Genomic DNA, 13,825 nt, shown 5'->3' with positions numbered 1-13,825 from the left:
AAGTTTTCATCTGGAAATACATTTTCAACCTGACTAATTGTTAGGTTTGCAGTAATTCTGAGCTACTATTCAAAGATAGGTAGGAAATTTTTTTCTAAATTTGCAATACATAGATTGGAGATAAATCGTTTTGAAGGAATAGTAGCCTACAGGTGGCATTCTTAGCGCAGACTTCACCGAGCGCGTTGATTCGAATTCTTATTGTATTTTGTTTATGCTTTAGAATGCGTCAACTTGGACGCTTATGGAGGAAATGACAAGCAAGCTGATATGCTTGCAATGTGTGTTTTGCGGAATAGTTTTATGTTCCTGTAGATATTGTTGTGAACAATAAAGAAAATATTGAACTCTTTTATGCTTTGCCTTTTCATGCAGTTTAGTTTAGATGGTTTGGTCTCGCAAGTTCCACTCCGACTGTTCATTGATTGATCACGTTTAGTAGAATAGGTTTAAATTAAAAATATCTGCCACGATTTCCTGCCGTAATTGTAGAGTTATGACATAATCAGCTTCTAATGTGTTGAATGTTTAATTTACAATATTTAATATAACATTGTACAAAGTTAGATGAGTTAACATGCTTTGGCTGGCAATTCACGTTGGCTACTTCTCCGGTACATCAGAAGGATAAACACGGCCAAATTAAGCAATACAACGATGCTGCAAGCTGTAACAACCACAATAGGAACATCACCATCTGTAAAAATAAAACGTTTTTTTTAGGATATTGTAAGCTTTGTCAAAGCCCTTAGTCTGCTCACCGTAAAAAAAGCAATTTCATATACCTATTCGAAACTTGGAGAAACAATCTCATTTAATGAGCTGCAATGCGATCAGGAGGAAGAAACTCTCTTCCATAAAAAGATAAGGAAAAACAGACTCCCATCTTGCTGTTTAAGTCATTCCGTAAACAGTTACGTACAATTGTCACTAGGCTTACTGCGTCAACAACTTAATTCGTGCTAGCGTCTCCTTTTATAGTAATTAGCCTATTTATACGAAGCACAGCTGTGGGCCTACTACAGTGTAATTCACAGTAGCCTATTCAGTGCCATGTATCCTCTACAAAGAGGTCTCACCTGGTGTTGCGAACACCTGGACTACAGGTTACAAAAAGTTTTCTCATCATCGGACCTTAGGCAGGCATTGTTTCTGTGAAAACTTAGTCAGTTCGTTTTCAACTAGCTAGATAGGCTACTCCAAAAAAAATACAGCTGGTTTAACGAAAATTGCTATCCGGTCCAGTAAGGTTGAATTTTTTTGGTTTGTCCTAACATTGACATGGAATGTCGAGATTTCTCAAAACTTACTTGTAGGATGAGTTTTAGCAACTAAAGGCTTCCGAAGAAAGGTGTTGTTAGGTGTAAAAGCCACAGACTTTCCATCATCAGATGAAAACTTAATGGCGGCAATTCCATCTCCATTTGTGAATGTGATGGGACCAATCTTGTGTTCCAATAGCTTATCTCCAAATCCCGAATTCTTCCATGATCGTTTTGTTCTTAATGTATTTTCACAATATTGATGCGCATTTCCAGCGAAGCAGGTCTGAAATATTGACAATCGGTAAATATCCTTAGGGAAATTATACCGACTGGAAAATATCCATATTGCGAAAAATAGGGATATTTTTCAGTCGGAATATTTTCCGTGTGAGTTTTACCCCATTCTGCACAGCAAATATACGCATCTAAGCGGCTTAACGCAATTGCGGTCAAGCAAAGGTAGGCCTATACTGAAACGTAAAAGCCACAAAACTAGAGCATTATATCAGACTTGATTGAGACTGACTAAAAGAATTTGACAAGGTCGCAACAACTATAAACACCTTATCTACATAATATGGTTTTGACTTGCAGGTTATCGGTGTTTCCCAACGTGTGTAGTATAGGGCTCATACGGTACCGTAGTTATTGGTAATATTTTCTCGGTTTTCACTCCGAGTTATTGAAAACAGGCTGGCAACAAAAAGAAAAACATTGGATGTGCAAGATAAAAAAAGACATGTCAGAAAAAATGATAAACAATATGGCGCGAAACGTTGAATGAATCAGTCTAGGCTTATTGTGGTAGGTCTACTGTTTTCTGACCTCAATATTATTACAGAAAACTAAAGGGACACTGAGAGCAAGGCTAGATCACAAGTGGGCACAACAGTGATTCAAATGGGTGAATATTAGGCCCGGTCAAAATAGCATACCGGTACAACTCAAGATACCGGTACCCTGATGTTCTTGCAGGCCTACATAGCGTTTTTGAAAAAAAATACATTTAACGAAGTCTATCAGCTTACACGACTCAAATAGTCTTCACAGGCTATTTGGTCTACATTTCATATCAGTCGCTTGTAAGCCACTACCTCGGTCTTGAAGTTGGCTTGTGCACATAACTTCACCCTGATAACAATGAAAAATTCTTTGCAATTTGACATTCGTGGGCACTTGAATGAAAAGCATGCAGAGCTAGGGTGGTGTGTTGCCTGTTCCACTTCTACACCAAGTTCTTCTTCCCTTGAGCAACTAAACAAAGTGCTGAATAATATCATTTAAAGTAGTCTAGACATTCTAAAAGGGGAACATTTTCAGTGCAACATTGTGCTCTTTTAAAGAATATACAGCGTAACATACAAACATTTAAAGTAAGGAATGTGCAAAAAAGAATAGACTAGTTTAGATAAAAAAGTTTTAAAAAGTATAAAGATGCGCAACCGTGGAGCTATATTAATAATGACATAATTTAGTCACAGGTGGGCAGTAGCGCGCTTCTTTTGTAGTGTCTCGTTTTTGGAGATTTATTGAAACAATGCGTAAAAAAATCAAAGCAAAAGTCACTCATCTATTGCGGAAAACATAAAGCCACGTTGATACCAACAAAAGTGACACCAAAACCTGTCATGACTTCGAGGATAAATTTTTTTGGTGTTTTGGTTTCATCGCATGAAACGTCGGTACGGAAAGGAAAGCCAATTTCAATAACGATGTTGCAATGGAAGTGTAAACGAATTATATTTGTTTTCAAAGTTATTTTGACGTTACAAATAGGCCTACTAATTGGGGGAAGGGTTAATTATTTTTAATTCCAACTTTAACCCTGATTTTAGGATGAAACAGTTAGTAGCCTATATTCAAAGACTTCCGGTAAAGTTTTTTTGAAATTTTTGTCAAAATTCTCCCCTACTCTGAGAGTTACTTTCACGTAGGCTAAAATTGTCTTATTTTGCATAGACGTCATTTTTTATGGTATTTAAAGTTCAAATACTGTTTGCTGCTGAAATTTAAACAAGTTAAAAATGCTGCAAGACAGCCTTAAATAGTTTTTTGGTCTTGGTTTCAACGTAGCCAAAACACGAGAAAAAGGTCATTTGATTTGTGCGCATGACTACGCGCATGCTCAAAAGCTTACCAAAAATACAGATATTCTGTATTAAGAAAATAGAGAGTAGGCTACTGCATTAAATTGATCCAAGGGTAGGCCTATTGCACCGCCTTTGCCACACAACAATGACTTCGTTAGTTAAGGCTATGTGGCATTCTTACAAACGCATAACTTTAAACCTTCTTTGATTAGATAGGCTATAGTTACAGTAATAACAAAAAAGTTGAAATAAGTTACATGTAAATATAACCCAGGGTTGCAAGTATCGGTTCCAAATCGCTATTCGATAGCGCTATTCTCTACTTTTTCAATATCGATTACGTCATAGTCTTTTCTTTCTTCCGCCAATATCGTTTATGGTTTTTCTTTACTTTTTTTTGACTGAATCGATATTCTTTATTCGATTGTTTTGCAACTTTATTCAAGCCTTTAATTCTACTTAATAACATACGATGGACAAAGATATCATAGCTATCATAGCATATTTTGACGCTGATGCGAGAAAAACGATAAAAATTGAACAATGCCGATCAAGCGGCGTTGAAAGGATACGCATTTTGTTTGAAGTTATGCATGATTGAGCAACAGTTCTGAGTTAGCACTTAGCAGGTAGTACTCCTCAGCAGGCTTTCTTTACAAAAATAATGTATTTTATGTGTAGAAAGATATAATGATTGGGCCAAGATAGGCCTACTCAAAACCCAATCATTCTTTTGGTGTGTGAGTACTGATTAGGCAACGAAAGTTCGTTACCGAACTTACCGGTATGCGGCATCAGCTACCATTCCAAGCAAACTTTGTTTAGGTTTGTGACACAAACTGACCAGTGACGAATAATAAAGTTTACTCAAATCAAGCGTAGAAAGTTATGATAGGGCTAGGCCTAGTGAGTACTAGGTTAGCTCAAGCAACCAAAACCCTATCATTCTTGGGTGCCAGATGTTTCGTCCCTGAGATGTTTCGTCCCGATGTTTCAGCCCTACAAGTCATCAGCTAGTTTGGTGGAAAGAGCGAAATTGAGAGTGGCAAAACACCGTAACCAAAAAGAAGTTTTATTCGAAGTCGGCATGTAGGCCTACTGTATTAGTATATATAGCTGCATTTTAGACTGTAGCTAACCCTAACCCGAGCGATCGCACGCACGCCGCAACCGCGCGACGACGGCAGTGCCCTTGTCATGGGAGACAAGACGAATCACAGACCAGAAGGCTTACTCTCAACAAATCGTAGGTAAAATATTGCTCTAGCGATCACGACAACCGGTCTTCAACTAGGTCGTCTGTCGATGATTCGGCGGCGACCGACCCGAACAGCCGCTCCGCGGCTCCGCCGAGCGGCCGCCGAAAGAAAGACAACCGCCCTCTTCGCCCGCTCCGGCTCCGAACCGACCATTCAAAACAAGTTTTAACAATTTAGAAAATAATATTTAGCAATTCTAAACAATATTTCAGGTTAGGGTACTTTTGTAATTGGCCTAATTACTGAATTATGTATCCAATATTTCATAAAACTGTTCCTCTTCCTCCGCTGATCAAACCAAGCATGATGTCTTTTTCCATGGATTTGCTTCTCATTATGTGGCCAAAATATGAAAGTTTCTGCCTGACGATTCTAGCTTCTAGGGATATGTCCGGTTTAATTTGTTCGAAAATTTTCTCATTTGTTACTTTGACTGTCCAAGGAACACGCAGTAACCTTCTCCAACCCCACAATTCAATTGCGTCAATCTTTCTTCTGTCTGTTTTGTTCATTGTTCATGTTTCGCATCCGTAAGTTGCAATTGGAAATATAATAGTTTTGATCAGCTTCTTTTTTGTTTTCTCTTTTTTGTTTCTTTGGCACTGCATGCAAAGAATTCAAATTTGGAGGAGTTGGGAAATAAACTCAGTCAGGTGATTGTCCCCATGGCTAAATTCTTAGAGGCAACACTGGTAGGCAGTTTAAAATCAGATACTTGATTTGTATTTTTTTGAATTGCGTTTAATATCGATTAGTCTATTCTATATTCTCTACTTTTTTCGGAGGCTATCGAAATCGGATATTTCTCTACTTTTTTGTTTGACTATCGATATCGATTTATTCCCTACTTTTTTCAATATCGACTTGCAACCCTGATATAACCATATCTATTTAAAATCTAATTCGAAACTTTCACAGACTTTTTGCTCTTTCGTGGGCTGAGATATTTCGCACAAAGCAAAATGACCACTTTACTGTGTTTTATGATGAAGGTGAAGAACTGTTTGCGGCTGTGTTGCAACATTTGCAAAGTGTTTTTGTGCAGTAGCAAACAATATTTGAACTTTAAATGCCATAAACAAAATTGACGTCTATGCAATACAAAGCAATTTTATGCAAAAAGTAATTTTCAGGGTAATGGGAGGCAGGTGGACAACAAAGGTCTTAAAATCAGTTATACTGTTGTATCCTAAAATATGGGCTAAAGTTGGATTTGAAACCAAAATCAGACCCCCCCCCCCCCTTTCCTGTGTCAGTTCGACAAAAGTAGCCGGAGAAGTAGCGGTAGCGAGCGCTACTTTAATCGGAGTAGCGATAGAGCGCTACTCGGATTAAAGTTTAAAAGTAGTAAAGGATGTGTTCACCTCTGAATTTAGTGTTAGGCTGGTGAAGTCTCTGAGTAATTTTTCTGGCTTAAATTAATTGTGTAGCACTTAGCAGAGATTGGACTACAAAAATTATTTCCTATCGTTTTGGTTGTCTGAAATGATTAACTTTTCGAACATTGTTCTGACAAGATAGCATCGTGTTCAAATAGAAGTAGGCTGATATGATTGCTTGTCTGGCCTGTTTAATACAGGGTCAATGCATTAGCCCGACGAGTGAGACGCTTTGTAACCCACACTTAGCCTACATATTGTGTAGGCTAATAGAGATTTAGATTCTTTTTTATTTGATTTAGCACTACAGCATGTATGTATACATCAATTGATATATATCAAATATAGTAATTACTATCTGAAACCTTAACAGCCTGTTTCACCTGTAAGAGCCTGTAACAGCCTGTAAAAAGGGTCTTATTAAATAGATTCTATCTGAATAAGACCCTTTTGATGATCCGTTAAAGGTAAAACAGACTGTTAAGGTTTCAGATAGTAATAACTATATTTGGTTTAATTTGCTCTGCTTTGCTTTTTTGCTTAGCATTGAGCACTTTTGTAGTATTAATAGTTTTTATTGTTTTCAATTGATATAGGCTATAGATACATAATGCATTGAATGTGGTGCAGGTACTAAGATGGCTGCGAAGGACCACACGGTCAAAGAAATCAGCTGCCACCTCAAATAATAAAAACAACTACGAAAAAGTAAGAACACAACACTATTAATTGTACTTATTGCATGCCTATAACTATTTAACTATTAACGCCATTTGGCACCCAAATGGTGTAAAATAAATTATTATTATTCCTATCACGCCTGTTTCACTAAGAACATATAGCCTATCGTTCCACTTTTAGGCTATTTCTATTGACTATTTTTAATAAATAAAATTTCTCACCCGTTTTGCAATATGACTTTGTCGTACAGTTCATTCTTTTTGTTGCATGACAAGTAAATCTCGTTTACTTCGATTTGCAGTGGAAGATTTAGTCCAGTAAATGGTGTAGAGGCCGTCACTGATAAGTGCAATCTTTGGGCTACAGTATAAAACGCTCCTTTCTGCACAACTAGACTGGTAGGGCAACTTTGTCGACAGGTTGATGTTTTGCACAGGCTCACGGATACATCACCTTCCATCGTTCCAGTGATGCTAGGAACAAAGTTATCCACGCTACAAATAGCAAAATCGATAGTTAACATCTAGACAAAATATAAAATAATCGAAAACAGTTTTTTACTCGTGAGATAACTGCAAATGTCTTCCAGTAAGTATATCTTTGAAAAATGTTATTAAAATACCATAAACAAATAAGGCAACACATTAAAATTATGTAATCATTACAAACAACAAATATACATAATCAAGTTGTTAGCATAACTCATGTGATATCTCCTATAGGTAATAGTATTTACAGATATGAAGTCGATTATATCCTGATGAGGCATAAAGTTTTGCCGAAAACGTTTAACTTATTATGCATGTTGTTTTTTTTATTGCTTAAATATAGTTATTTAATCCAATTCATTTGTTGTCTGCTATTTTCTTGAAAGAATGATCAGTTCTTATTTTATCTTTTTGCATTGAAACATAGCAGTCTATCATAAAAACAAAAATTAAAAAAGCGTAGGCCTAGCCTATGCGTTAGGGTGGGCCAAAAAACCGACTTTGGAATTTCGTTCCAATAAATTGGAAAAAGTTGCCATTTTCTATATGATTAGCAATGGTAAAAAAAATTTTTTAATTGAAAAACTTTTAAGGGTCCCGCAAACGCCTCAAAGTGCCCCAGTTTTGTCAAATTTCGCAAAAAAACGACATAAAACGCCAATAAGACCTTCTAAATTACCACCAATCTTCCTCATATTTGATACGCGTATGAAGCAACTGGATGCGCAGCATATTAAAAAAATTTGATGAACATGGCTCAAATACCTTGTGAGATATTCATGTGGAGAAGATGTTGGAATATTGAAAATTTCAACCACATGGTGGCGCTGTAGTTTTATACTTACTTTAGTAACTGGCGACACACTGAAGCTAGCGACACATTCAAGGTATCAATGGAAAGGTAATTAGCAAGGCTAAGCGATCATGTATTAAACTTGGCCAAACTAATATTTGATGACGTCACTATGAAGTCATACTATTTAAAATTGTCTTTCTGCAATTAATCAAATAAAATGTATTCAAAAAAACTATGGCTAATTGACGAATCACCTTTGCTAAATCTCAACGCTGGTGTCCATAGACTTGGATTTATTGGAAAGTATCCTCCATGTGGGAAAGAAGTCTTGCTTCAGTTCCATGGTTATCACACAATTAAGCAAGAATAATCTAAAGGTACTTTCCCGAAACGAGAAGCAATAATTCTAGTTGTCGAAGATATTAAACAATGGTGGAAGAAAACAGGAATCGGTCTTAAAACCACAGATGCTATAACTTACATGGTCAAGAAGTTGACAGACCGGTATGAAAATTTGAAAAAATGCAAACCCAGAGAAGGAAAAGAAAGAGAAACAGAAACAAATTTTTAGATGATCTGCAAGATACGCTATGGGTTGTTAAGAAAAACGTAGAAGACGATTTGAGAACGTTTACCAACCCTAAGAAAAAGGAGGACTGGCATTATCTTGAAGCAATCCGGGGTAAAAATCGAAAAGCCACTTTGGGTTCTTTAAATATTCAAGACCAAATAAAAATGAAAAGAAAGAAAACGAGACAAGATCAAGGTATAAAACGTAAACTTAAAGATGCTTTAGATACACCACTTCCGCAAGATTTGTTGCAATCCAGTACTTCTTCAGAAAAAAGTGGAGAAGATCTGGATCAAATCTATGTGGGGGAATTGTCGGCAAAAACAAGCAAGACAACGGAAACCAAGAAAAAGCAAGTTCTTACACCCCAAGTTTGCAGCCTGGCAGGCAAATATTCTTTGTCGAACAGGCAAGTGTTTGAAATGGTAAGTGCCGCGACGGCAGAAAATAGTCTTAATAACAAAATCCTCTCTGTAAATACTGTACGCCAAAAGCGGATGAAATTTTCTACTGAAGCAGAAAGAAATCTCTTAGCTAATGAATTTTCTGCAGCTACTGATTTTTTCACACTTCACTGGGACGGAAAAATATTCAAAGCTCTCACTCACTGTGCTGACAAGGAGGAGCGAGTGGCCGTGCTACCAACCACTTCTGAGGGAGACGAGATATTACTCGGAAGAATACCTGCGAAAAATGGATCTGCAGCTGAAGAGCACTCCCAAATTCTTAATCTGCTAATAGAAAAAGGCATAGAACTAAACAAAATAATCGCATGCGTATTTGACACTACCACGGTTAATAGCCTACTGGTGTAACATTTGGCATTGTGAAACGCTTGGAAACTTCCTTATCCCATGCACTGTTGGAATTAGCCTGCCGGCATCATGTTTACGAATTGCTTTGTGGTGCAGCAAGTGAATCCGTCCTCGGAAAATTGTCTACAACTGGAGATAAGAAGAAGACCACAGCACCTTATGAACCACTTTTTAAGAAGCTGTGTTCTGCTGGGAATGATATTAATACAGATACACAAAATCTCGAACTCTTGGATAAGAAGAAACTTTCACGCACTTTATTCCGCCACATTGAAGAAGCTAAACAAATTTTGAAAAGTTGGTTGAAAAATGACACAGTGTTAAGGCATAATTATTTAGAAATGGCCCAACTTTGCTACGTGTATCTTGGTGCCATTTAAGCTGCGGACACCGTCTGCCAACCATCATGCAAGATGGATGTCTAAAGTTCTCTACGTTATGAAGTTAGCAATGCTTAAGCCATATTTTGCCCATGACATAGACTCCGGAGTTTGACAACATTCTACAGCGTTTACTATGCCAAAGCGTGGCTAACATGCATGTTTGCTTCCAAAGCTCCCTCAAATGACTTGGCTTTCATCAAAGCACTAGAGGAAATCTGCAGTGCTAAAGGAATATTGCCCTATGAGTTTTTAAAGATTGTCCAACCTGCTCTAGATAAGATTCAAGATACACTTGGTACTTGAGTGAACGGCTGGTAGGTCTTGCTCTTTTCGATACGGTAATTCAGTGGATAACTCAACCAAAGAAGCAATGCGCTCAGCTTCGTTAAAATACAAAGGAAAACCTCTTTAAAAATGTCAGGAGAGGCCACAATGCTCTTCATTCTCCAATAAGCAATTGAAAGATTTTGTTGGGGCCGACACATATAGACTTTTTGATCTTCTACATTTCCTTGAAGAGTTGGTAAAACTGTCAGCGTTTAAATGGCCTGAATCACCAGACTATCAATATACCGTATCTGTTGTCAAGAATCTGTCAGTGGTAAATGATTGTGCCGAAAGAGCACTTGGCATAGCAACATCTCTTCATGGTCCTACAAAGCCAAAAAATGAAAAGCAGCTACAAGCAACATATAAAGTGATTGATGCAGTTAGAAAATGCCAACGATCTGCAGCTACTGCATCTGAACGAATAGGCCTAACCAAAAAAACTTTGGCTGATTTCTTGACTTATAGTGTTGTGCATTAGTATCATTTACTGTCTGTATAAGTGTATAATTACAAACCACGTACTTCCGATTACCTGCATCCAAAAGAAAATGTTACTTTAAACTGGGAAGAAAATATCACTAATTAAAAGTTGAACTTTAAGAATTCGATATACTGTAAAAGGCAAATGAATCGTTCATATACTCAATTTCCAATATATTACGTCATAATGACGTCATCAAACATTGTCATGACCAAGTTCAATGCACAATCGCTTAGCCGTGCTAATTACCTTTTCATTGATACCTTGTATATGTCGGTAGCTTCAGTGTGTCACCAGTTATTAAAGAAAATATAAAATTATAGCGCCACCATGTGGTTGAAATTTTCAAAACTTTAAACATGAATATCTCACTAAGTATTTCAGCCATGTTAATCAATTTTTTTTTACATGTTGTGTATCAAATTGCTCCATATATCTGTCAAGTATAAGAACGATTGGCGATAATTTAGATGGTATAATTGGCGTTTTAAGTCGTTTTTTTGCGAAATTTAACAAAATTGGAGCACTTTGGGGCGTTTGCGGGACCCTAAAAACTTCTTTATTCAAAAAAATTTTTTTGCCATCGTTAACCATATAGAAAATGGCAACTTTTACTAATTTATTGAAGCGATTGAAAGATAAATTTGAAAAACGCTCAATTTTGGCCCACCCTACTATGCGTTTTGCGCAGGGACAAAAAGCTAGAAAGTTAAAAACACCGGTCATTCATCGATGTTCAAGGTGGGTCAAACAGCATATTGTTGCAGCCTACTGTAGGTCTACATGAAACCGAAAAAACAAACAAAAAAAGTAAAGATGGTCTCGATGGAAGACCAATTCCTCTCCGGGTTGATTCCATTTACAACTCTTATAAGAAACTAGAATTTTAGTGCCACTTACACAGGTTTTAGTGACGAGACGATTGTAAATTCTCGTTCAAACGAACAGTTAAATGCTAACAGTTTTTGAGGCAAGTCAAAAAGAGAAGCACTCGGTTTGATAATATTCATCCAAAGAGTGTTTTTGTACACTGATTGACTATTACCATCCACAATACTGCTGCCACAAGCATTAGAAGTAATAGATGTCAACCTTATGCTGTATTGATTGTCCATGTTTAGTTTCGCTGTAAAAAAATCGAGAAATCAAATATGTAACCTAACTAATGTAGGTAGGTTACTGCACAGCAAAAATATACACGATAATTCTAAGTTATAAAATATACATGAATTCTACATGCAGGCAAATAAGTTCATTGACATTTGCAAACGACATGCAACCGTGGTGTACAAAAGTGAATGAATTTAAACCTAATCTTCCTAATAAAACTTGGCCCGACATTTAAAAACTAAGCTCATACCACAGTGGAAAGTTTCCTAAGGAGGAAGCTTTAGTCTTTGCCTGGATACTAGACAACGAGATGTTCGACTGTGACGCACTTGACGAGAAATGGTTAATATCAAACTTATCAATAGTTAACCAAAAAAATCTGTTTATATGTGATCTCTCAAAATGAATCTCAAAATTAGTTTTAGTTAGCAAAGATTACGTGGAGAGCTTAATTTACCCATTAGATGGACCGTAACCAAAAGACTTTAGATGCTATCAAGAGTCTTCTCTTAGTATATTCGAGAACGAGCAATAGTGAGCTCATATAGTGGACAGTTGATGTACAAAACAAACACCCTGGGTCCTATAATTGCTATTTCTTGTCTCACCTTGGCAAGAGGGTTTGTCTTTCCAGTCTGCGTCAACGTTGGGAGAGACGAACATTATAAACGACGTCTTTCCTCCACTACGTTCAAGAGCATACGCTTCCGGAATCACGACTTCTATGACAGATCTGTTGCATCCGACTTGTGGAGGAGCTGAAAAAACAGTTTTGTATCGCATTTCTAAATTGCATATAAGCAACATAAAATTACGGAGGTCATATACAGTTTTTGAGTCTAGAGACTCTAGTCTAGACAATATTAGCTTATGCTTACCAATGTCACAGTTTTTCCCACTATAACCATTGTTGTTCACACAATAATAACCCAATTCGTGTTTGCAAGATTCGATGCAAATGCATTGATCCCCAATGCAAGGATCAGGTAGACATGAGCCGGATGGTAGCTTTAATCCTGCACCGGACTTATTTGTGATACTACAATGCTTTCCACCAAACCCTTGTGAGCAATTGCACCTGTGTTAAGGTTGAAAAAATGTAACGTGTTAAGTACAAAGTCCAATGCAGAAAAAATGTAAATGTTTAGCCTATAAAATCTTTAGTACTTTTTGAGCAATTACAGGGTGTAAGCTATTCTGAAAAAACAAACAAAGCAAAGATATTACAATATGTTAATGTCAACACAGACAGAAGATGCAACACAACATTCCTGTACTCGCAATCCAACTCAACTTTACAGCTAGAAATACAGAGTCCACCGTTTGTGCAAGGGTTTGACAAGCAAGGGTCAGTTCGCTGTTGACAAGTTGGTCCAAAATATTTGCTGTAGCAGAAACATCTGAAATACAAAATTACTCAAGAGAGCTGATGTCGTGCTATACTTTTTGGAAAAGTACTGTAACTGAGAGCTTAGTCAAACTATTGGTAGACTCGTCTGTGTCTGGAAAAAAAATCTTAAGGTAAATATTGAAGCAAACCCAAGTAACAGTAACTGTCCGCCAGAACAGCGCTCAATTTGTTGGGCGAGATAAAGAAACGACGGTTCATCGCTCGAGGTATGCGGACAGCTTTCGTCATTTAGCGTCACCTGAGGGATGGTAGCCTATATTTTGCAAACAACACCTTAACAACAAGCGAAAATCTCACGTTATCAATTTATGACTGGGCTTGTGGCATCAGTGAAGAGTATCTACAACTACAAGTATGCAAAACTGCCAGGATTAATTGTCTAAAAGGCTGCTAAATCCAAAGACAAAAATTTCCACAATTAAAAATTGTCGAAAAAGGTTAATATTGAGGCATAGTTGTACGACAGTTAACCACTTCACCTAAAAACTCTCAGTGATTTCCTCATACATATACCCCTGCCCTGGCATGGATCTGGATAGCATGGGTCTGGTTCTGCACAAATTGGTTGCACAAAGTTTGGCGGGCATTCGCATCTAAACAAAAATTCTTAGTACCAACGATTTATCCAGAGAAAAATAATAGTGGTATCAATAATAACGGCATCAATAACTAGTGGTACAAAGCTATGGCTTATTTTAGTATAAAATTACTTTTGTAATTATTACAATATTGTATTTTTGTTGCATTAACATAGTGAAACGAAAAC

The 13,825-nt window shown here is 37.0% G+C and overlaps 1 protein-coding gene across 1 annotated transcript; it reads right to left on the bottom strand.

The window, feature by feature from the left end:
- Positions 1-572: 572 nt before the first annotated feature.
- Positions 573-13,287, bottom strand: LOC145766517 (uncharacterized). Its single transcript, XM_082578242.1, has 9 exons — positions 13,188-13,287; positions 12,943-13,048; positions 12,527-12,726; positions 12,257-12,406; positions 11,439-11,664; positions 6,896-7,168; positions 2,360-2,519; positions 1,311-1,548; positions 573-697 (listed from the first exon to the last, which is right to left on the bottom strand). Exons 1-9 carry the CDS (start codon positions 13,285-13,287, stop codon positions 573-575), a joined length of 1,578 nt encoding a protein of 525 aa, XP_082434368.1.
- Positions 13,288-13,825: the final 538 nt, after the last annotated feature.

The sequence above is a fragment of the Aplidium turbinatum genome, chromosome 3 (genome assembly GCF_918807975.1).
Source record: "Aplidium turbinatum chromosome 3, kaAplTurb1.1, whole genome shotgun sequence".
Taxonomy (NCBI): domain Eukaryota; kingdom Metazoa; phylum Chordata; class Ascidiacea; order Aplousobranchia; family Polyclinidae; genus Aplidium; species Aplidium turbinatum.
This window is presented reverse-complemented; position numbering and strand designations above follow the sequence as displayed.